Source organism: Schistocerca nitens, chromosome 6 (assembly GCF_023898315.1).
Source record: "Schistocerca nitens isolate TAMUIC-IGC-003100 chromosome 6, iqSchNite1.1, whole genome shotgun sequence".
Taxonomy (NCBI): domain Eukaryota; kingdom Metazoa; phylum Arthropoda; class Insecta; order Orthoptera; family Acrididae; genus Schistocerca; species Schistocerca nitens.
Window position 1 is genome coordinate 149,654,510 of NC_064619.1, and position 25,172 is coordinate 149,679,681.

The following is a 25,172-nucleotide window of genomic DNA, read 5'->3' on the forward strand; positions in this document are numbered from 1 at the left end:
CATGATGTAAAAAGAATTTATATTCTGAACATGCGATAACTCTCACTCACTTTATGAATTTCAGTTCATGTTAAAAATGCAACTACTTTATACTTATGCTTAGAGAACTTTGAGTACAGTGATTCTAGGTTAGAAACATGATGAAAGTTACACAATGAAATTATATGTAATAACGATTAATGTAAAAGCAATATGCTTTTTTTCTTTTTAGTTTCTAAAGTTCAAAAAGATGATGACAGAGGTTGATTACATACAATTTTAAATGGTGTGAATTCCAAATTGTATTTAACACTATCACTGTGGTTCAATAACTGTGAGGACAAAATTCATCTAAGAAGAGAGGTATTGATGTAACATATCACTTTGGTGAAGTGATGCATTGCACAATGTCTATAATACATACAAATGATGAGCAACACCTCAAAAATGGTTTTTAGTTTGAATAGTGAGTTTAGACTTATATGCTGTTGGTTTCTTTTAATTAATGCATGAAATCTGGTGGAGATGGATGCAGTATTCCTGCAAGGTGGGGCAACAATAGCCACTTTATACACTTAATGGTACCTGCTGATTCGGATGATTTATTCCGTGCCGCTTTGTCCCAGGCTGCACATGCTCCACATGCCATTGAGCAATGAGTACCATGACAATCAACATGGCATGACAGGAATGAAAGAAGAAGCTGAACTATCATTAAGATTTGAGAGATCCATCATCAAGATTTGAGAGATCCGTCATTCATGTCACATCATACAGAGTTAGCACAAATTGTTACGAAGTGTTTCCTGGGTGTACACAAAAGTCAGTATATAAGTGTTCAGGAAGACAGTTTAAGATCATTTAGCAGAGCTCTAGAATTGGGAAAACATTAGCTACCCACACAGAAGATGATGCAGAGGTAAGGGAGTCTGCAATGACAAAGAAATGCACCTGGTTATTCTGATCATTGGGGCAAAAAGTTTTTAAGGTCAGAAGTAATAATTAACAGAATCATGATATTTTATCCAAATACATACATTTTTCATACAAAGAAATACCTCCATAGCTTGTGTCACTACTGGTGATTTCCGTTTTGTTCCACTTGCAAATAGAGTGAGGGAGAAATGACTGTCTATATGCCTCTGTACAAGCCGTAATTTCTCTTATCTTTGGGGTCCTTATGAGAAATGAATATAGGTGACTGTATCATTGCAGTGAAGTCAAGTTCAAAAGCACGTTCTCTAAACTTCTGCAATAGTGTTCCACAGAAAGAACATCATCTTGCCACCAGGGATTTCCGTTTCAGTTCAGGAAGCATCTCCTTAATACTTGCATGCTGACTGAACCTACCACTAACAAATCTAGTAGCCTTCTTCTGAACTGCTTCAATGTTTTCCTTTAATCTGATTTGGTGGGGATTCCAAACACTCAGTAGTACTCAGAATGGGTCATGTGTACTTACATGATTTAGGAAGTGGCATCATAGAACACTGGAAGCCATGGAGCACTTGGTGAGGATCAACTGCCAGCATAATCATTTGATGCTACAAAGCAGCAGCAGCAGCAGCAGCAGCAGCAGTCCATGCCAGGAAGTGTGAAACACAATGAGCGGCAGCCGTTTGCACCGGAAGCGGGAACTGCAGCAAGTGGCAGTACTGGTCACAATGTGGCAGCAACAGTAGTGGCAGAGCAGAGGAATGGCTTCAAACATCTCGTGGGAAGTAGCAAAATTTAATATTGCAAGCTTTAGAGAAAATGAACAACCAATTAGGTGAAATTAAACAGAGTATAAAAGACCAAGAACCTGAAGTTAGGAAAAGCATCTGGGGCTAATGGGAAATATTTTGTGTAAAAGAGAAATTGACATCTAAAACAGTCTGAAGATGGAGACAGAATGTAACTGAAGTGAATGAATAAGATTGAATGGAAGCTGAATATTTGTGGCAGTCAAATAATATGAATAAATGTGAGAAAGTGAATGCAGCAGGGAGTAATGTGCCTATTGCTGTAGATCAAATTCTATGGTTTCATAAGTAAGAAATGTTTCTTGTATGTGGGATGCTGACTTTTGTGTCGATATTGCTGCTGACTACATTTCTGATAACAATGATGTAGATGCAATGAATGCATTATTGGTGAAGTTAATACTGATTCAGATAACGATGTAGCTGATTTTTCTGGTAATGTAGAAAATGTTTACAAGGGAGAAGTTTTTCTTATGATGAAATCGGATGCAACAGAATGAAAAAAGAATCTGATACTTAGAAACCTAAGACAGTAGGATGAGTGCACTAATGGAGACTGTTACAGAATGTAAAGTAGCTAAGGCTGCTGATGCTAATGAAGTGATGCAAGTGGGCAATTTATTTGAAGTTATTATGATGCTGCAGAATGCACATGATACCAAAGTAGGGGATTTACAAAGACTGCAATCAGAGGGACTGGAATGAATTTTCCTTTCTGTGCAAGCAAGTCTTACAAATTGAAACTGAACAGTAATAATGAAAACAAAATAAAAGGATGTACTAATTCATCTAATAATTACCAGTGTGGTAAAATGTCATTTAGATTACTTGTAGTGGCTGCGATCATGGTAGCAAAATTAATAAATACAGTTCCCCGTTGATTTTATAGTCTTTGCTGTGATCGGTAACAGTCCACGTCCTGTCAAAGAGATCAAACTGAACTCTGTGCAACCTGCTAGAAATAAATAACTTCTTGCTGTGATACATCATTCATCATTCTAAAACCGAAGATACAATTACCAGCAATTACAAATGGCAATTGGAGAGACTGGAAGTTTTTGGAAAGGAGGAGGAGATGAGGCACAAGTAATAAGGTATCAATTAGTACTGCACCTTCTAAAAATCAGAGAACAATGATGTGTGTGTGTGTGTGTGTGTGTGTGTGTGTGTGTGTGTGTGTGTCTAAGGATCAAATTGCCGAGGTCATCAGTCCCTAAACTTAAACACTACTTAAACTAACATATACTAAGAACACCACACACACACACACACACACACACACACACACACACCATACCCAAGGGAGGACTCAACCTCCGGCGGGAGGGGCTGTGCAATCCGTGGCATGGCGCCTCAAACCGCGCGGCCACTCCGTGCAGCGAACAATGGTGGTCATATAATGAGACTAAAATTTTGTGTGTAGCAACACATGTAGAATATGGTTAACTTGACCAGAGTTTTTTTTTTAAATACTTGTATTAAATACTGTTGTAAAAACATTTGCTATGAAAATACCGAGTGTGTATTTATACAATACTGTGCCTAATTTGTAGCATTTATTCAATCTTCTTTCTTAAGGCAAATGAGACATTAAAACAAAATGCAAAAATTATACATATTAAAATGAAAGAAACTGATTTTTTTAGTATATTAATTATTCAGTTTCACAACTGCAGCGGTGTGCACAGGAATTAAAAAATGAAAAATGACTTAAAAAGATCTAGTTGACAATTGTAAATTACACAATGTTCTAACCAACCTTCCTGAACGAAGTCCCCTGTTGTAAGGAATTGAAGAAAATATCAGAAATGGGACTCTCTTTGATGACACCAACACCAGTCTGTTATCTTCTCTAAAAATAAGTTCCTTTCCAGGCCTTGTGAATCTAACCTCTTTACATGGTAATGGCTGTATAACCTCTGGAATTGTATTGCTTGGGTATTTCTGCCTTATTCCAGCTCCTTGAAATGCAATGAAGAATAGTTAATAAAGTAATATATCTCCAAGCTGCAATTTGTTTAAAATCCACTACTATATCAGCCACAAATAAGATGTTTTAAAACTAAGAAGTCAACACAGCTTCTAAATGATCTTCATGTTAACTTACTGCATTGTTGAGACTGTGATGCGTTTAGCACCTACACAAAAACAGTCATAAAGCAACAATGGTTTTATACTCAACCAGTCTTAAGTTGATAAGTACAATGTAATACTTAACATTGAAACTATGAAAAGAGTGAATTCTCTTACTTTCATCTATTCTGCAAGAAAATATAAATTAAGTAAATCAATTTGGCACTAACAGAGCAAACAGACCATCAAAGGTCTCAATATTCTGAAGCCATAGGTAGTAATACAGCTCTGAAAGACAAATCTACTTACAGAATACATAATACAGATAAATTACATTTCAAATTACTCTTTTCCAAAATCAGAAAAGACATTAAAAAGTGAAAAAAAAACTACATAGCAGGTACACAATGACATAGTGAAGAAGACAAGGATAAAAACCAATGGCTTATGGAAAAAAGAGCACTGCAATAAAGAGCAGTCACAGACAAAATGTAAATGAGTACACAATGTATGTGATCTGGTACTTATTTCATAGTACTTTGCTGATATTACAACTATCACACCTCTAAATGTTCAAGAAAGGCTACCCATTATGTTCTTATACAATGCCACCAGAGTTTATTACAGTTCTCCCTGGAGAATAGTAAACAGCTATTGCTGGGTTTTACGGTGAATTGATTTGGCATATGACCGACGTGTTAATACATCCTTGAGATATTTCATGAACTTGCAGATGTGGCTCTGAGTAAGCCAGTCCAGTAAATCTATCGTGGTTTGGTGGGAATGTACAATCTGATGCACGGAAAGGTTTAATTAAAAACTGCTGTCATTGCATGAGAAGTATGACATTATCTAATTTTTTTCTCAATACATCACTTCACTATCAAACAAAGCCAAGGCACCCCACATAAAAAAAAAAACACATATCACACTACCATGTCACATTATCACCTGCTATTTCCCTATTCTCACAGCACACTCAGGTAAATATTATCCTCCAACCCTAAATTTGTCTCTCTGAGTGCCATATTATGAATCGCAATTTATTAACCTTCAAAATTCTTCCCACTGGTACAGACACTAATGGCTGGATTGTTTGCATCACTCTGAATGTCACACAAGTTTTCTGATCAGTGATTACTATGCACCTACACAATTATGAAAAGTGAACCCTATCACCTCATGACAGATAGTTCTGTCACTGGCTGCTGTGCTAGAGTGCAAGAAAAGTCCATTGAAACAGTTTGCAAAGACATCTGATAATTGACTCAAAATATTCTTTAGAATTCTGGGATTGCTACACATTAATTTCTTAGCTCAACAGATCAATGACCTGGTTTAGAGCTTCTCTGATGTTTTAACTACAAAATAATTTTGCTTACAGTGGAAATTTCTCTGATGGAATGCTTGAACTGAGAGCTATATACAATAATACATGGATGAATTCACTTAGATCTCTCTACTGAGTCATTCTAAGAGGAAACAAATGATTATATTGATGAGGTTGTTCATGACCGATGCTGCAATACAAAGGGAAGCCACAATGATAGATGAACTGTAGTGAAAAGCAGGAAAACCCACAAAGGACTGATTCCTGGCCCAGGGACTGGCAGCTGACTTTCAGCATAAAGAAACATAGTGTACTGTGCATATACACATAAGCCTATTATTGTTTGATTACATGGATGGTGACCAATCACTTGAAACATTCACGACTGTAACATTTCTTAGAGTATATTTCTAGCCTATCCCCAATGTTATTCAATCTGTTCATTGAGCATGTTGTAAAGGTAAGCAAAGAGAAATTTGGAAAGATTTGGTCATTTCAGTCCACATAATTTGCTGTCAAATGTACAGTTTGGTCCAAGAAGAGGCTTAACAACTGAAAGTGCTGTATTCTCTTTTCCTGCTGAGGCACTGAAAGAATTAAACAAAAAGTTGCAAACAATAGGCATCTTCTATGATTTAACTAAGGCATTTCATAGTGTGGATCACAAAATATTACTGCAGATGTTTGATCATTATGGAACAAGAAAAACAGTTCACAATTAGTTCCTCTCATACTTCAAGAAACCACAATAAAATATCAGTCTCCACAGTAATGGAAACGGCTGTGAGATGGTGTCCGATTGGATCACAATTAAGTGGGAGGGGGACCATGTGGTGAAGGATGCAACACAGGCAATGTGTCAAATACTACAATTCAAGGCATAATGTCATGGTTTGTAGAAAATAAAAATGGTGCTTAATCACAGTAAGACTCAGTTTTTATTGTTTACATACAATTCACTTAAAACTGACATTTTGATTACACAGAATGAGCATATGGTGAGTGAGCCTGAACAGTTCAAATTTCTAGGTGTTAAGATAGATGGTAAACTGTCATGAATGCTCATGTTTAGGATCTTTATCAAAAACTGAATGCTCCTATATTTACCCCTAGAAAAGGATCTTCAATAAGTGAGTCCAAAACTTTGCTTATTTTCATTTGCTTCTGACATGCAACATTATATCTGAGGTAGCTCTTCCAATATTGGCCCCTCAATATTTATTTTCTTTATGTCATTTGTTGTTAGCAATATGAGCTTATTCCCAAGAACTAGCAGCTTTCAACCAATTAATACTAGGCAGAAATCCAATCTGCATTTGGATCGCACCTCCTTGATGCTTGTATAGAAAGGTGTGTAGTATTCTGCTGCTGCATTTGCAATGAGCTTAGAGTAATCCTTGCACATATAAGCCCAAACTGAAGAATTTCCTCGTAGTTCACTCCTATTCTGTAAGGGGGCACCTGGAACAATTACGCTAATCCTGTGTTATATTTTGGATACATATATTACCATACTTGCAGCTTGTCATTTGCTTAGGATTTGCCATATTTTATCTTATTTCATGTAAGGACTTGTTCCATGAACATGGACATCGGTCCTCAATGTGGTCCTATGAAACATACGGAAGATAAAATAAATAAATAAATAAAAATTAATTAAATTTTAAAAACTTCAGGAATAAAAAATAAGAGGTTGAAGTCTGCTGATGACATTGTAATCTTGTTCTAGACAGCAAGGGATTTGAAATGTCAGCTGCACAGATCGAGTAATATCCTCAAGAAAGATTTGTAAGGTGAAAAATGTAAAGAAGGAAAATGAGGTTAATCAGGTGATGCAAATGGGATTATATTAGCTTGACACATTAAAAGCAGTTGATGGGTTTTACTGTTTGGCCAGTAAAATAAGAGATGATGGCCAAAGTAGAGAAGATATACAAGTTGTCCATAAAGTCCCTTTACAACTTCAAAATTTTATTACAACGGCAGTTGTTAAAATATTTTAACAACATTTTTTTATAGTAATCAGTGTTTATAAAAGTTTATTGACAGTATTTAACGGACCTCTACATGGGTGCCTTTAGTTGCACGAAGCACATCAAGACGGTACTCGATTTCTTGCCATATTCGCTGTAGCATAGCATCATCAATGGTGGCAATGGCATTACGAATCCTTTGCTTCAAGTCAGCAATGTCCAGTATCTGTGTTTGATATGCGATATCTTTTACATACCGCCATAAAACAAAGTCCAAGGGAGTGATATCTGGCGAACATGGTGGCCAAGGAATTGGCCCATCCCTCCCAATCCATCTGCCTGGAAATGTTTCATTGAGGAACTGATGAACATCAGTCCCCAATGTGTTGGTGCATCATCTTGCTGGAAAATGATAGTTTGTTTTAAGTCAATCAATTGTGGTGCTACATATTCAGACAGAAGGTCAAGGTAAAAATCTGCAGTAATTATTAACTCGTTGAAGAAAAATGGACCTATTATTCGGTTGCACATGATTCCACACTACACATTCACTTTTGGACTATTCTGGTGAAGCTCCCTAGTCACATGGGGGTGTTCAGATCCCCAGATTCTCACACTGTGTCTGATTAATGTCCCAGAAACATGAAAAGTTGCCTCATCACTGAAACAAACTCGCTTGAGGAATGCTTCATCCTACAAAAGGCGTTCCAGCATGTTGAGTGCAAACTCTGTCAGTTTTGGCTTAAGTGTCTGCAACAGTTGCACTTTGTAAGCGAACAACTGTAAAGTCTTGTGGAGGACCTTATGGACAGTTGAACATGGTAGTTACAACTGTCTGGAAGCAGTGCAGATGGACTTCGTAGGTGAATGAGTGCAGACGTTTAAAACGTGATTGATGTTTTTCTTGGATGTTCTTGGTCGTCCGCTCCTCCCTTTACCCAACACTGTCCTTGTCTCAAGAAGAGAGTAGAAGCTTTTAAAATGTAGTGCGCCAGGAGAATGATGAAGACTGGATGGGCAGGATGAATAATTAAGCAAAGAGGTACTGAATCAAATTGGGGAGTAAGAAAAACACAACTTGCATTAAAGAACAGGTCAGCTGATAGGGCACCAGCAGAGGCATCAAGAAAATGGGTAAGGGAGGAATGTGTGGAGGGTAAAAATTATAGCAGGAGACCAATGTTTGACTGCAGTAAGCAGGTTTAAATGGAGGTAGGTAGCAATAGTTATGCAGAGATGAACAGACTTACACAGGATGGAGCAGCATGAAGAGCTGCATCAAACCAGTCTTTGGCTTGGACAAGTATGTCTGCCCTCACATTCCCATGTCGTGCAACACTGGGCCAGTGTCACATCTGAATGCTCCAAGAATCTGAATACTGTACGATTTGATCAGCCGGACAAATGAATACCCACAATGAGGCATCTTTCAAATTCTATCAGGTGTTGATACCATTGTCTCACATGGGTATGTGACATCTAAGTGTCCTTCACAGTGATCACTCAACATCTAATGCTACTAAGCCACAATGCTAAACATGAAAAAAACCAAAGTACTCCAGTGGCCATTCTGCCTGTCAATGAAAATTTTAACTCTCATCATTTACATATCCACCAATGGAGGGTACATATACAAAGTCATATTGACATTTGGCCATGACTTCTGGTTGCTTCACCTTTTTGTGAGGCAGTGTAGATGCTCAAACAGTGGCAAACACTTCAAAAGAGCCATTGTGTGTAACAATGAAGTTAACTATTAAAATTCTGAAAACTTACATACCAAGAATTAACCAACATATTTCTTCCTACCACAAGCATGAAATTGGAGAAATTTGAGCCCATATGGTGACTGATCAACAGTGATTCTTCCTGTGCACCATTTGCAAATGGAATATGAAAGGGAGAAAGTCATAATGGCACCCAAAGTACTCTCTGACATACACTGTAAGGTGATTTGTGGAGTATAGATGTACATGTAACTCAAAATTATATACTTGCACTGTAGAGCCAGACACCTGAAACTGCATTCAGTGAGATGTCTAGAAATTTTGGCCATATAATATATATCTTTACTCAATGTTTATGCAATTTGTAAAGCGAAAAGCAATGACAGGAGGCGATGGCACAAAATGGAGGAAAAATACACAAGAGGCCACAGAGAAGAGTGACAAAATAACTGGTGTGGAAAGGCTCAGAAAGTCATATACTGAATGTAGAAGGGCCAGGATCTGGCAGAAGATGGTAGCATAACTGATACTGTTACCAGGAAATCAAAGAACGCACTCTTTTTACCATTAGTCTTTTCATCTTAATTTCAATTAAAAGTTCAAGAATGATGTTACTTAAGATGAAAAATGTGATAACATGTGGAAAACGTTGAGAAAGAATAACACTAGAAGGATTAACAGAGTTATTTGTGGACTGCTGTTCTGCTCAACACCTTCTATACCAGCTCTGCCACTGATATTTTCTACTTCATCACAGACACAACAACATGTAATAGCAGCAACATCACCTTCAACTATTCTTCAACCACTAAGCAGCATTATACATGAATGCACACCAAACCAACAAACCATCCAGCTGACATGCAAATGCTACACTTTGGACTATAATGTTGTCTACATCTGATTGCGTGCATGGACGGTTACAGCTGGACAAAACAAAGTTGACTTTCTTTTGCCAGTCTTATAGTAAGAAATGCTCACATAAAACTACATTATTAATCTGACAAATAGAGACTTTGATGACACTACATGGAAAGCTCTAAGTAAAATGCAAGACAAAAAACTTTACTGATTTCAGCATTCGTAAGTGCTAGAGGTGAGCCTGTCAGCCACTTTCCCAGTACTGAGCAGACCTACTAAGAGAAACTTGTTGGTATATGGCAAAATCTTGATTACAATGTCTGTCTCCTTGGCAGGGTGGACCACACTACAAAAAACCATGATAGTAATAAATTATCCTGCCAACTCATGCAGGCAATGTATGTGTTCTGTTGTCATGTGAGGCCTACAATGCAAAATTGTACAGCATGCTGTTTGATTTTACACAAGTTACACAAGGAGCCCATCAACCCTGTCAGTCACAAGACAGCTGGGTTCCTGAAATCTTGCTCACTCCCTAAACAGATGTTTAGGTGTTTGAAGATTCAGGGCACAGTTCTCCTGTACCCAATATTCCCTCTCTCATACATTGCTCAACATGCAGCCTTACTTTTATCACCACTTTCGGAGAAATGTGCTCACTGTATCTGTAACACATACAAATTTGTAAACAGACTACAAACTCTTAAGCTTAACAATTCTAGCTCAATCTTTTCTTCTGATATAGTATTGTTTCTTACTGAAGTTCTCGCTGCAGAATTATCTTTCAGTGATTCATTGTGTTCCACTGATGCTGTCAAGGAGGAAAATCTTAAGAGGATATGGAACAAATCAAGACATACATTAATAAAAGACAAGTAAATCGTAGAAAATCTATCTGTAAACTTTGTTAACAGTAAACTATCATTATATTGCCCGATGACAGCTAACTTTAATCAAGTAAATGAGACAGAAGGTGCTACTCTGAATTCTCATATTTATAGCCAAACCTTTTTATACAAACATTGGAGCATGGTTTCAGCATATGATCATCTTCAACAATTTGTATTTAATAACGAATTTTATGAGCAAATTGAAAGCATCACTGATAGTTCACAGATGATCCTGGTTTCATGCACATCAATATTCTTTTTTTTTATGTCTTACTATTAGAGTCGACACAGTTGAATAAGTAATAGTGAGAAAAAGACATTTAGTGCCAGTAACTATATTTGCACTTACAGGTAAAATACATCGAACACAACAACCAAACAACACTGTATTACACACATAAAACTTAGAGCGTACAATAGCACCAGAGAGGTCTATTAGACTTCACATGTGAAACATATTGTTCACACAATTCCAACATCCTCCTCTTTGAACATTATTTCATGGTTTGCCTTCACAAGATAAACCAAATAGTCCTACAATCTGTTGAAACTTCTCTTTGTCCAAGCGTTTTGTCAGAAGATCAGCCAATATGATTGTGTGTGCAGGTAGTCCATGGCGATGTTCTGTCACTCTGTGGTCCCAAATAAAATGGTGCCTTATATCAATATGTTTTGTCTTAGCACTGGTGACATCAATTTTGGCTAGGTTAATGGCTCCTTTATTGTCACAGAAGATCATTATAGGTTCCATGATTAAATTGGGTTCTGCTTCACATATTAATGTTCTTAGCCACAATGCTTCCTGTCTGGTGTAAGATGCAACAGTTTTTTGCATTTGACAGAACCATGAAATGAGGTCCCCCATTAATTTAAAGCAGCAACCAGTAGTGGTTAAAGCAGCAACCAGTAGTGGAATGCCTATCTCCCAATTCATTCCCCCAGTCCAAATCACTGTAGTCTTCTAGTTTTGCATTACCTTCTCTATGGTATTTTAATTTGTGGTTTGAAGTTCCTCTTAGATATTGGAATAAACTTTTCACAGCTTTCCAGTGATATTCCACTGGGTCTCTGCAATATCTGCTCACTGTGTCGGTGACAAAAGCAATGTCAGGTCATGACGTTTGAGACAAATATAACAGACTCCCTACTATTTCTAAATATGGAACATTCTTACCACATTCAATATCTGTCTCATTTATATTTAACTTCACTCCTACTTTCATTGGAGTAGTTATGCGTTTACAATCACTCATGCCAAATTTCTTAACGATCATTTTGGATATGATGATTGATTTTATGCTCAAGTCTTGTCTCTCTTCATCCTTAGTGATCTGCACATCTAAAAAAACATTTAACTTCTCCCAAATCATGCCCCTTAAACTTGGTATGCAGTTGTTCCTTAAAATTTCTCATTTGGCTTTCGTTTTCAGTCAGGATAAAGAAGACATCCACCCATATTGACATTATTATTATTACTATTCCTTCTCTTCCCCTTTTATAGTATATACTCAGATCTGCCTTAGATTGCTTCATATTCACATTTATTAGAGTTTTATGTAGACATCGATTCCACATGTCCACTCTGTTTAAATCCACAAATACTTTTCCGCGAATGCCAAATCTCTTCCCTTTCCGATCTGGTTTTCATGACTTCTCTTGGTGGAATGACATATATCGCCTCCTCCAATTTCCCATTTAAATATCCTGGTTTAACATCCATATGATGAATTGTTAAATTTCGCTGTGCTGCCGACGCTAAAAGACTCAATGAGGCATACTTGCCTACAGGTGAAAAAGTTTCATTGTAATGTACCCCTCATTTTTACGAATATCCTTTTATTACAAGTTGTGCTTTATATCTTGGTGTTGAATTTTCGGGGCTCTTCAAAGTGAATGCCCATCTTGTCTGTAATGATTTCTTATCTGCTGGTGTTGTTACTCATTCAAAGGTTTCATATTGAGACAAAGATTCCAATTCTCTCTCCATCACTTCTTTCCATTCTTGAGATTTCGGGCTGCTCATTGCTTCTTCTGCTGCTGCTGGCCCATCATTAAAAGACTGGCTTCCATCCATCTCAAAATCCGGATGTTCCTTCAGTTCATTGGTGGTTGGATTGGAGAAGGGACCCAACTATGAGGTCATCAGTCCTTCAACCTTGGAATAACTAAAACCGATAAAACCTCACACTATAAGATGGAATTACAGTGGCCATAAAATTATAAACAATTGACAGAGAGGGAAAGAAGAAGGCAGAAGAAGAGAGGAGGGAAAGAAAGCGAGGAACGACAGGAGCAGGAAGGAAGGAGGACAGGTAGACAAGACAGACACTCAAGATAAAACAGACCCCATAAGGAAAGGAGTGGGAAGGCAGAGGGCGGGGGTGAACAACCAAGCCCAATCGAAGCCAGTCCAATCAGGGTGAAGGGGAGGCGGGGCGCAAGACGGCCTGCCAACCCCTCCACCCACTAATAAGGTTGAAGGACCCACCCTTATATAAAGCAATAAAAACCTCCAACACGAAGAAACCATAAAACGATATCAGCCGCTGAGGCATTGTCAGCTAATGCCAGGGGAAGCATGTCAGGAAAGCTATGCGTCCGTTGCAGGGTGGTTAAGTTGGGACAGTCCAGTAAGAGGTGAACCACAGTCAACATTGATCCACGACAGAGAGAGGGTCCTCACGATGCAGGAGATAACCGTGAGTAAGCCAAGTATTGGCGATGCGAAGCCAGCAAAGAACGACAGAGGCCTTACAAGAGGCCTGTAAGGAGGACCGCCACATAGTTGTAGAATCCTTTATCACCCTGAGCTTGTTCGGTGAAAAAAAGTGTGTGCCATTCTGCATTAAAAAGTCCCAAAACATGACGACATAATGCCGAGCGAAGGCCTATTTCTAGAATACCAATAGCAAGAGATGGCCTGTTAGTAGCCACTTAGCCAGTTGATCGGCAAGTTCATTTCCAGGGATCCCAACATGGCCTGGGGTCCAAATGAAAACCACTGAGCATCCACGTTGATCAAGGAGAGAAAGGGAGACCTGGATAGCTATGGCTAACGAGTGGTGAGGGAAGCACTGGCCGATAGCTTGCAAACTGCTCAAGGAGTCACCACAGATAGTGAAGGACAGTCCTGAGCAGAAGTGGACATGGTCTGGTGCGCACAAGATAGCTACCAATTCTGCAGTAAGAACACTACAGCCATCTGGCAAGGAATGAATTTCCACATGTATTGCATATGTGTAAGCATAACCAGTGTAACCAGCAATCATGGAGCTATCAGTATAAATCACTTCTGAACCCTGGAATGAACTGAGGAGACAGTAGAATTGGTGGTTAAGGGCCTTCGGAGGGGCAGAATCCTTTGAATTGATGGAGAGATCAAGACAGAGCTGTGGCCGAGAGACGCACCTTGGAGGGGTACATGCGTGAGCAGAGAAAAGAGGCGGTAAAGGGAAGTGCTGGAGCTCAGAAAAGAGCGACTGAATGCGGGCAGCCATGGTAAGCCCACATCGTGGCCACTGCCACGGAAGGTTGATCTCCGTGTCTGGATAAAGGAGATCACAATTAGGGTGCTTTGGGGTGCAACGAATGCACAGCACATAAGATTCCAGTTGTTGTTGGCGCAAAACTCACAGCAGTGGAAGGCTAATCACGGGGCTAGTCTGGAAGGCACCAGTCACAAGTAGTACCCCACAATCGTGGATTGGGTCTAATATTTGCAACGTCGAAGGTGACGCAGAACCATAGACAGGACCCCCATAGTCTAAATGAGACTGAACCAGCGCTTTGTACAATCACAGTGGGATAGAGCGGTCTTCACCCCAGGTGATATTGTACAGACGTCTAAGAACATTGAGATGTAACCAGCATGTCCTCTTCAGCTGGCATAGATGAGGGAGCCATGTCAACCAGGCATCGAAGACCAGACCCAAAGAGCGATGGGTGTCCAGCACCTCAAGGGACTGGCCATCGAGGAACAGGTCCAGATGGGGATGGACTGTACGGTGGTGACAGAAATGCATGACACATGACTTGGCCACAGAAAACTGAAAACCATGGGAGAGAGCCCAAGATTGCGCAGGTAGATTGCCTCCTGTAGATGGCGTTCTGCAGTGCCCATGATGGAGGAAGCGATGTAGATACAGAAGTCTGCAGCATACAAAGAGGGAGACACAATCAGACCAGCAGCCTCCACAAGTCCATTAATGGCTATGAGAAAGAGAGGGATGCTCAGCACGGAACCCTGTTGAACCTCATTTTCTAGCCGATGGGAAATGCTGTAGGAGGAACCAACTTGACCCAGAAAGAGTGACAAGAAAGAAAGTTACAGATAAAAACAGGCAGAGCGCCACGAAGGCCCCATTCATGAAGGGTGGTGAGGATGTGGTGGATCCAGGTGGTGTCGTAGGCTTTATGCAGGTCAAAGAAGACTGTAATGAAGTGCTGCAGATGGGCAAAAGCCAACCGGGTAACAGACTCCACGTGGACCTAGTTACTCACCGTAGAGCGGCCACAGCAAAAACCACCTTGAGTCGATGACAAAATGTCGCGGGATTCAAGGGTCCTAAACAGCCGCTGACTCACCAGGCATTCAAGGAGCTTGCAGAGTGTGTTGGTAAGGCTAATTGGACAGTAGCTATCCAACTGAAGAGGTGGCTTCCCAGGCCCTGACGAAGAAGGTATGGCTGAAACAGCTGCGGAAAGAATGACAGCAGTCAAAGTCTGTGTAAGAAGGTCCACCTGGGAGGGTGACTGAGCGAAATACACTGAAGGAAAGTCAAAACAATCGGGTAATGATCACTGTCACATAAGTCATCGTGGACACCCCACTGAATGGGGGGAAGAAGGACAGGACTGCAGATGGGGGAGGTCAATGGCAGAGATAGTGCCATGAGCCACTCTAAAGTGTGTGGGAGTGCCGGTGTTTGGTAGACAGTGGTCAAGCCCTGCCCGAACAGCTTCAACTGTCCTGCCCAGGGCAGTAGTCGTGTGACTACTCCATAGAGGGTTGTGGGCATTAAAGTCCCCTAGAAGCAGGAAGGGAGAAGGGAGTTGTTGAAGAAGGGTGGTTAGGTCAAGGGATGTGGGTGTCCTGTCATACGGGAGGTAGAGATTACAGATTGTGATTGGAGTGGTCAGATGGACCCTGACAGCAATTGCTTCCAGAGTGGTATGGAGGGGAACCCATTTACTAACAATGTCCTTGTGGACCAAGGTCCAATCACCACCAGAAGCCCACAAGGTCTGAAGCAAAAGTAGAAGTTATAGGCAGGGGATGGAGCCGGTCATACTTACGACAAACCTTGGTGTAGGTAAGTCGATCTAAGGTCTTGTACTCTTGAATCCGTCATTCTTTCACATACACCAGGCATGCTGGCGAGCATGGAGGATGCTGCGCATTACAATTTATGCACACTGGTGGGCTTTCGCCCATCGGCAGCACCTCACTGCAGTCTTCTTTGTCCTGCATAAAGCCTACGACACCACCTGGCACCACCACATCCTCACCATCCTTTACGAATGGGGCCTTCATGGCACTCTGCCCCCTCATGGAGGGGGTGCCACAGTCACTGCAGAGGGGATCATGGGTGCAGCAGGAAGACTTGTCCAAACCGTAAGTATTTACAGCATCTCATTGGTGGTGGAATGTAAGGTTTTACATCACACCGATACACTATCACCTTGACCTCCTCTGGGAGGGTATCCCCCTCAAAGGCCAGGATAAAGGTGACTGTATCGCTGAAATTGTTTTTTAGGGCCTCGTCGTACAAGGCAGGTAAATCAAACTCCTTGCCGCTCAAGGTTTGCATGGAGCTCCTCGTCAGTTTGGAGAAGAGGATCCCAGTGGAAAATGATGCTCTGTACTGAGTTCAAAGATTAGTGGGGTGCAACGGAGATAGGGATGTCACCAAGATGGTCACAATCACCCAGGCCTTCAGATTGAACATCAGAAGATGTCTTTATGAGCAAAGAACCGGTTCGCATTTTAGTCAAGGATTCCACTTCACCATACTTCTCTTCAATCGTCGCCACGAAAAACTAAGGCTTGATCGTGGCAAAACTTTAGCCATCTGTCCTGGTACAAACCAGGTACTGAGGAAAGGTTTCAACCCAATCTGGTGAGCTTGACTCGCTTCCCAGGGGGTGGCCAGGGAGGGGAAAACTGAAGGATCAGAAGGAGGAGTGTCATGTCTTCTATCACTCTTAGAGACAGCCACAGAATGGTCAGGATGTTGACACTTCTGTCACTTCATGTGCAAGGTGTCTTCCATAGTACAACCTACTCCGAGCAGGGGCTCGCCCCTTGGACGCCAACTAGCCACAGCAAGGGCCGTCTGGCATGATGGCCATTTCCGGGAGTTCAGATGCACCAAAGTGATGAGCATCGACTCTCTGGCATACACGAGGCATAACAGCTCAGGTAGTAGCAGTGTGATCCCTGTGTTGTCAGGGGGCTAAGCCAAGTGGGTACTGAACACGCCCACCACACGGACTGGCTACCGTGCTGGTGACCTAGCAGGAAGCAGGCCAGGGTGCAAGGGGAAAAGGCAGGGGAGGGGGAGAGGAGCCTGTACCATGGAAACTTGGGAGTTCATCCCCAAATGGCTCACACTGAACTGAAAACGTTGGAAATGGAGGTCAAACCCCAAGGGGACCAAAAACACCGAAAAGGAGATGGAAACACAAACTAAACAATAGCACATACCAAAAACAAAGCTGGGAGGATAGCCAGGTCTATATAAAGAAGTCCACCATGAGGGAAGGGAGAGGGCAGGGAGAAAGGAGCAAGGACAGGGAAGGAGAAGAACAGGGATGGTAATGCAGTCTGGAAAAGGGAAGGAGACTGCAATAGCTTGGGAACCCATCCATGCCACACACGTACCTACAACAGGGACCTCTGGGGGGATGTTCTTTCAGTTTTGGTATGCGAGGAGAATGCCTAACATTGTTTGGTTCATTTTGTTCGTCCTCAAACTCTTGTCATCATAAATAGTCTCTGTTTGTCTTTAATAGTCCTCTTCCTGTTCTTCCTTACTCTTTCTTCACATAAGGTTTCACTCTTGGAACTAGGTGCAGTTAACTTAATAGTCTTGCCCTCTTCAGAGTCCTTTTTGTTTTCAACATCTCTGCTTGTAACTATCACTTTATCCAATGGATCCATTAATCGGTAGCCCTTTGAATTCCCACAATAGCCTATAAAAAAATACTTCTTAGTTTTTGGGTCCCATTTTTCTTTCAGCTGTTTTGGAATGTGCTTAGGTCAGGTTTCCTTCCTACCCATATCTCATAGGGACTTATATTCCCTGATGCTTTTGTAGGTGATCCATTGTTCAAATACATGGTTGTTGATACAGCCTCTGTCCAAAAATCTTTTGATAATCCTATTAGCCCACTCAGCAACCCCATTTTAAGATGGGCTGTACGTTATGGTAGTTTGATGCCCGATTCCGATTTTTGCCAGAAGTGTCTTCAATTTCTGGTTAAAATAATCTCTCCCGTTATCAGACCTGATAATCTTCTTTCCTGTCCACCTTTCGACCCTATTACGATATTCTTTAAAAGTGTCATTCACTTGGTCTTTGGATCTAAGAAAATAAATATGAGTATATTGTGAATAATCATCAATAAACGTAAGAAAATAATAATGTCCACCTATGGATTCACACTCCATCAGGCCGCATACACTATATGATCAAAAGTATCTGGACACCCCCAAACACAAGTTTTTCATATTAGGTGTAATGTGTTGCCACCTACAGCCAGGTACTCGATATTAGCGACCTCGTAAGCCATTAGACATTGCGAGAGAGCAGAATGGGGTACTCCAAAGAACTCACAGACTTCGAATTTGGTTAGGTGATTAGGTGTCACTTTGTCAGAACCGAATTGGCCCCTTGTGGGCTTCTGGTGGGGTTTGTAGCTTGGTCCGCAAGGACATTGTTAGTAAATGGGTTCCCCTCCATACCACTCTGGAAGCAACTGCTGTCAGTGTCCATCTGACCACTCCAATCACAATCTGTAATCTCTACCTCCCGCCTGACAGGCCACCCACATCCCTTGCCCTAACCACCCTTCTTCAACAACTCCCTTCTCCCTTCCTGCTTCCAGGGGACTTTAATGCCCACAACCCTCTTTGGGAAAGTCACACGACTACTGCCCTGGGCAGGACAGTTGAAGCTGTTCTGGCAGGGCCTGACCTCTGTCTACTAAACACCGGCACTCCCACACACTTTAGTGTGGCACACGGCACTTTCTCTACCATTGACCTCTCCCATCTGCAGTCCTGTCCTTCTTCCTTACATTTAGTGGGGTGTCCTCGATGACTTATGTGACAGCGATCATTACCCGATTGTTTTGACCTTCCTTCAGTGTATTTCACTCCACCACCCTCCCAGGTGGGCCTTCAGTAAAGATGACTGGGGTGCCATCTCCTCTGCTACCATCCCCCCTGTACTACAACACAGCAGTATTGATGAATCTACACAGACTTTAACTGCTGTCATTCTTTCCGCAGCTATTTCAGCCATACCTTCTTCCTCGGGTTTCCCCCATCGGAATATGGTCCCTTGGTGGACTCCGTAAATTACTGCGGCCATTAAAGATCACCGCTGTGCTCTTCAACACTTCAAGCAGCACCCTTCTACTGCTCTCCTTCTGGTCTTTAAACTATTCCGTTCCTGGGTCTGTTACCAAATCAAATTTCAGAAACGGATTTACTTGGAATGATATGTGGCTGCCATATGACCGCACACCCCCTCTTCACAAGTCTGGGTGAAACTAAGGCAAATTTTTGGTCATCATCCTCCCACCGGCGTAGCAGGAATTTCTGTGCGGGGCCTCTACTCCTCCTGAAAGAGCGCTCGGAATGACTGCCTTTGTCTTTCATTTCTCACTGCTTTGAGCCCTATAATTCCCCATTTAGCGAGTGGGAATTCGCCAGCACCCTCGCCCTTTGTCCTGACACGGATTGAATACACAACCAAATGCTCCAACACTTATCGGTTGCTGGCCACCATTGTATACTGACCCTTTTAAACCATCTGTCGAGTGAGGGGGGTATTTACTACCTAGTGGCAGGAAAGCATTGTTATTCCGGTTCTGAAACGTGGGAAGCCACCTCTTCAGTTGGATAGCTACTGTCCAATTAGCCTTACCAACACACTCTGCAAGCTCCTTGAATGCCTGGTGAGTCAGCGGCTGTTTAGGACCCTTGAATCCCGCGACATTTTGTCATCGACTCAAGGTGGTTTTTGCTGTGGCCGCTCTACGGTGAGTAACTAGGTCCACGTGGAGTCTGTTATCCGGTTGGCTTTTGCCCATCGGCAGCACTTCATTGCAGTCTTCTTTGACCTGCATAAAGCCTACGACACCACCTGGATCCACCACATCCTCACCACCCTTCACGAATGGGGCCTTCGTGGCGCTCTGCCTGTTTTTATCCGTAACGTTCTTTCTTGTCACTCTTTCTGGGTCAAGTTGGTTCCTCCTACAGCATTTCCCATCGGCTAGAAAACTCATTCAACAGGGTTCCATATTGAGCATCCCTCTCTCTCTCACAGCCATTAATGGACTTGTGGAGGCTGCTGGTCTGATTGTGTCCCCCTCTTTGTATGCTGCAGACTTCTGTATCTACATCGCTTCCTCCATCATGGGCACTGCAGAACGCCATCTACAGGAGGCAATCTACCTGCGCAATCTTGGGCTCTCTCCCATGGTTTTCAGTTTTCTGTGGCCAAGTCATGTGTCATGCATTTCTGTCGTCACCGTACAGTCCATCCCCATCTGGACCTGTTCCTCGATGGCCAGTCCCTTGAGGTGCTGGACACCCATCGCTCTTTGGGTCTGGTCTTCGATGCCTGGTTGACATGGCTCCCTCATCTATGCCAGCTGAAGAGGACATGCTGGTTACATCTCAATGTTCTTAGACGTCTGTACAATACCACCTGGGGTGAAGACCGCTCTATTCTACTGCGACTGTACAAAGTGCGGATCCAGTCTCAATTAGACTATGGGAGTCCTGTCTATGGTTCTGCGTCACCTTCGACATTGCAAATATTAGACCCCGTCCACCATTGTGGGGTACTACTTGTGACTGGTGCCTTCCGGACTAGCCCAGTGATTAGCCTTCTCGCAGAGGCGGGGATTCCACTGCTGCGAGTTTTGCGCCAACAACAACTGGAATCTTACGTGCTGTGCAATCGTTGCACCCCAAAGCACCCTAACTGTGATCTCCTTTATCCAGACCTGGAGATCAACCTTCCATGGCAGTGGCCACGATGTAGGCTTACCATGGCTGTCTGCATTCAGTTGCTTTTTTCTGAGCTCCAGCACTTACCTTTACCGCCTCTTTTCTCTACTCACACATGTAGCCCTCCATGGTGCATCTCTTGGCCACAGCTCTGTCTTGATCTCTTCATCAATTCAAAGGATTCTGCCCCTCCAAAGGCCCTTCACCACTAATTCTACTGTGTCCTCAGGTCATTCCAGGGTTCAGAAGTGATTTATATCGATAGCTCCATGATTGCTGGTTACACTGGTTATGCTTACACATATGCGATACATGTGGAAATTCGTTCCTTGCCAGACGGCTGACCGCTTCTGCTCAGGACTTTCCTTCACTATCTGTGGTGACTCCTTGAGCAGTTTGCAAGCTATCGGCCAGTGCTTCCCTCACCACCCGTTAGTCATAGCTATCCAGGTCTCCCTTTCTCTCCTTGATCAACGTGGATGCTCAGTGGTTATCATTTGGACCCCAGGCCATGTTGGGATCCCTGCCAATGAACTTGTCGGTTAACTGGCTAATAGCTTCGCTCGGTATTGCCGGACTGTCCCAACTTAACTGTCCTGCAATGGACTCTTAGCTTTCCTGGCATGCTACCCCTGCATTAGCTGACAATGCCTCAGCGGCTGATATTGTTTTATGGTTTCTTCGTGATAGGGGGTTTTTATCGCTTTATATAAGGGTGGGTCCTTCAACCTTATTAGTGGGTGGAGGGGTTGGCAGGCCGTCTTGCATCCCCCCCCCCCCCCTTACCATGATTGGACTGGCTTCGATTGGGCTTGGTTGTTCACCCCCGCACTCTGCCTTCCCACTCCTTTCCTTATGGGGTCTGTTTTATCTTGAGTGTCTGTCTTGTCTACCTGTCCTCCTTCATTCCTGCTCCTGTCGTTCCTCGCTTTCTTTCCCTCCTCTCTTCTTCTGCCTTCTTCTTTCCCTCTCTGTCAATTGTTTATAATTTTATGGCCACTGTAATTCCATCTTATAGTGTGAGGTTTTATCGGTTTTAGTTATTCCAAGGTTGAAGGACTGATGACCTCATAGTTGGGTCCCTTCTCCAATCCAACCACCAATGAACTGAAGGAACATCCGGATTTTGAGATGGATGGAAGCCAGTCTTTTAATGATGGGCCAGCAGCAGCAGAAGAAGCAATGAGCAGCCCGAAATCTCAAGAATGGAAAGAAGTGATGGAGAGAGAATTGGAATCTTTGTCTCAATATGAAACCTTTGAATGAGTAACAACACCAGCAGATAAGAAATCATTACAGACAAGATGGGCATTCACTTTGAAGAGCCCCAAAAATTCAACACCAAGATATAAAGCACAACTTGTAATAAAAGGATATTCGTAAAAATGAGGGGTACATTACAATGAAACTTTTTCACCTGTAGGCAAGTATGCCTCATTGAGTCTTTTAGCGTTGGCAGCACAGCGAAATTTAACAATTCATCATATGGATGTTAAACCAGGATATTTAAATGGGAAATTGGAGGAGGCGATATATGTCATTCCACCAAGAGAAGTCATGAAAACCAGATCGGAAAGGGAAGAGATTTGGCGTTCGCGAAAAAGTATTTGTGGATTTAAACAGAGTGGACATGTGGAATCGATGTCTACATAAAACTCTAATAAATGTGAATATGAAGCAATCTAAGGCAGATCTGAGTATATACTATAAAAGGCGAAGAGAAGGAATAATAATAATAATAATAATAATAATAATGTCAATATGGGTGGACGTCCTCTTTATCCTGACTGAAAACGAAAGCCAAATGAGAAATTTTAAGAAAAAACTGCATACCAAGTTTAAGGGGCATGATTTGGGAGAAGTTGAATGTTTTTGTAGGTGTGCAGATCACTAAGGATGAAGAAAGATAAGACTTGAGCATAAAATCAATCATCATATCCAAAATGATCGTTAAGAAATTTGGCATGAGTGATTGTAAACGCATAACTACTCCAATGAAAGTAGGAGTGAAGTTAAATATAAATGAGACAGATATTGAATGTGGTAAGAATGTTCCATATTTAGAAACAGTAGGGAGTCTGTTATATTTGTCTCAAACGTCATGACCTGACATTGCTTTTGTCACCAACACAGTGAGCAGATATTGCAGAGACCCAGTGGAATATCACTGGAAAGCTGTGAAAAGTTTATTCCGATATCTAAGAGGAACTTCAAACCACAAATTAAAATACCATAGAGAAGGTAATGCAAAACTAGAAGACTACAGTGATTTGGACTGGGGGAATGAATTGGGAGATAGGCATTCCACTATTGGTTGCTGCTTTTAATTAATGGAGGACCTCATTTCATGGTACTGTCAAAAGCAAAAAACTGTTGCTTCTAACACCACACAGGAAGTATTGTGGCTAAGAACATTAATATGTGAAGCAGAGCCCAATTTAATTGCGGAACCTATAATGATCTTCTGTGACAATAAAGGAGCCACTGACCTAGCCAAAATTGATGTCACCAGTGCTAGGACAAAACATATTGATATAAGGCACCATTTAATTCGGGACCACACAGAGTGACAGAACATCGCTGTGGTCTACCTGCACACAGAAGACATATTGGCTGATATTCTAAATAAATGCTTGGACAAAGGGAAGTCTGAAAAGATTGTAGGGCTATTTGGTTTATCTTGTGAAGGCAAACCACGAAATGTATGTTCAAAGAGGGGGGTGTTGGAATTGTGTGAACAATATGTTTCTTGCTTCCCACTGTTGAAGAGAAATTTGGGGATGGTGATTGCATCTTTCAACATAATTGATCACCTGTTCATAATGCACGGCCTGTGGCGGAGTGGTTGCACAACAATAACATCCCTGTAATGGACTGGCCTGCACAGAGTTCTGATGTGAATCCTACAGAACACCTTTGGGATCTTTTGGAACGCTGACTTCGTGTCAGGTCTCACTGACTGACATCAACATCTCTCCTCAGTGCAGCACTCTGTGAAGAACAGGCTGCCATTCCCCAAGTAACGTTCCAGCACCTGACTGAGCGCATGCCTGCGAGAGTGGAAGCTGCCATCGAGGCTAATGGTGGGCCAACACCATATTGTTTTCAGCTTCACCAATGGAGGGCACCACGAACTTGTAAGTCATTTTCAGCCAAGTGTCTGGATACTTTTGATCACATAGTTTACAGCTGTATGGATTAACCGTAAGACCTCTGCAGATTTACTTTTACTAGTCTTTAAAGGTAGCCCCGCTTGTTTTCCTTTTATGTATATCTCACAAGGGTCCTTGGATACACTAATTTTGTATTCCCTTTACCATATCCCTTATTAAAGACACACTCTTTCTATTTAGATGTCCAAGTTTGTAGTGCCATAAAAAACCTTGCGCTGACTATACTGAATGGCTAATATTTCTATGTTTATTGTCAATGGTATCCAACTTAAAAATATCCCTTTAGTTACTTGCTGTAGTTATTATAACTTCACCATTTTCGTTGATTACTCTTGCTCCGTGCATGTCAAAAGTGACTGTATTTCCCTTCTTGACAATTTCCCCTACAGACAGTAGGTTAGTCGCAACTGTTTTTACATAATGAACATCATGTGCTGTAACCGTTTCGGGTTCACCATTTACACTTACATGTAGGTCTAGTTTCCCAGCCAAATGACACTGGAGCTTGCTGCCATCAGCAGTAGATATTCCCATATGAGTCTTGTCTTTTATCATCATAAAGAAGAGATTTGTCTTTAACAATATGCACAGATGCAACTGAGTCTAAAATCCATTCCAGTTAACAATTACCCACGTCTTCAAAAGAATAAAAACATGAGTGTGCCTATTGGTCCCTCTCTCCGGGCTATCAGCAATATACCTCTTTTGCTGCATGTCTGACCTTGGGTTTACTTTTTCTCTGCACTGGGATGCAATATGCCCCTTCTTCTGACATCTGTAGCACCCCACTGATTTCCTCCTTTTGTTTTCTGAATAAAGAGCACATGCAGTTTCCTTCTCCAGTACATGACAGCTTGGAGTACTCTTTACATCCTGTAGAATTTTCACTAACAGTGTCGCCCGTGATCGCTGTAACTGAGGTTTCCAGCTCCATGATCATAGGCGCATACCTTTCGCTCAGCCCTGCCAACAGTGGTGTCCCTATCCATTTGATAGCAAACCCAATGCTTCACATTCAGTTTGATGTGGCTATTATTTTTGTTGACGTATTCGTCTACACTCTTTAATTTGTCCAGCTGAGTGGTAGTTAACTCATGCAATAATCTTACTTTCCTTGTAAAACCTCCATCCTCAAATGCACTTTGTAATTTGTCCCAGACTTTTTTTGCTTT

At 41.8% G+C, this 25,172-nt stretch overlaps 1 protein-coding gene across 2 annotated transcripts in view; it reads right to left on the reverse strand.

The window, feature by feature from the left end:
* Positions 1-25,172, reverse strand: part of LOC126263692 (CDK5 and ABL1 enzyme substrate 2) — a 167,754-nt gene that overhangs the window by 110,182 nt on the left and 32,400 nt on the right. For both annotated transcript variants that reach the window (XM_049960818.1, XM_049960817.1), the window contains exon 3: positions 3,484-3,685. In XM_049960818.1, coding sequence (XP_049816775.1) covers positions 3,484-3,685 — 202 coding nt within the window. The remainder of the gene's footprint in view (positions 1-3,483; positions 3,686-25,172) is intronic.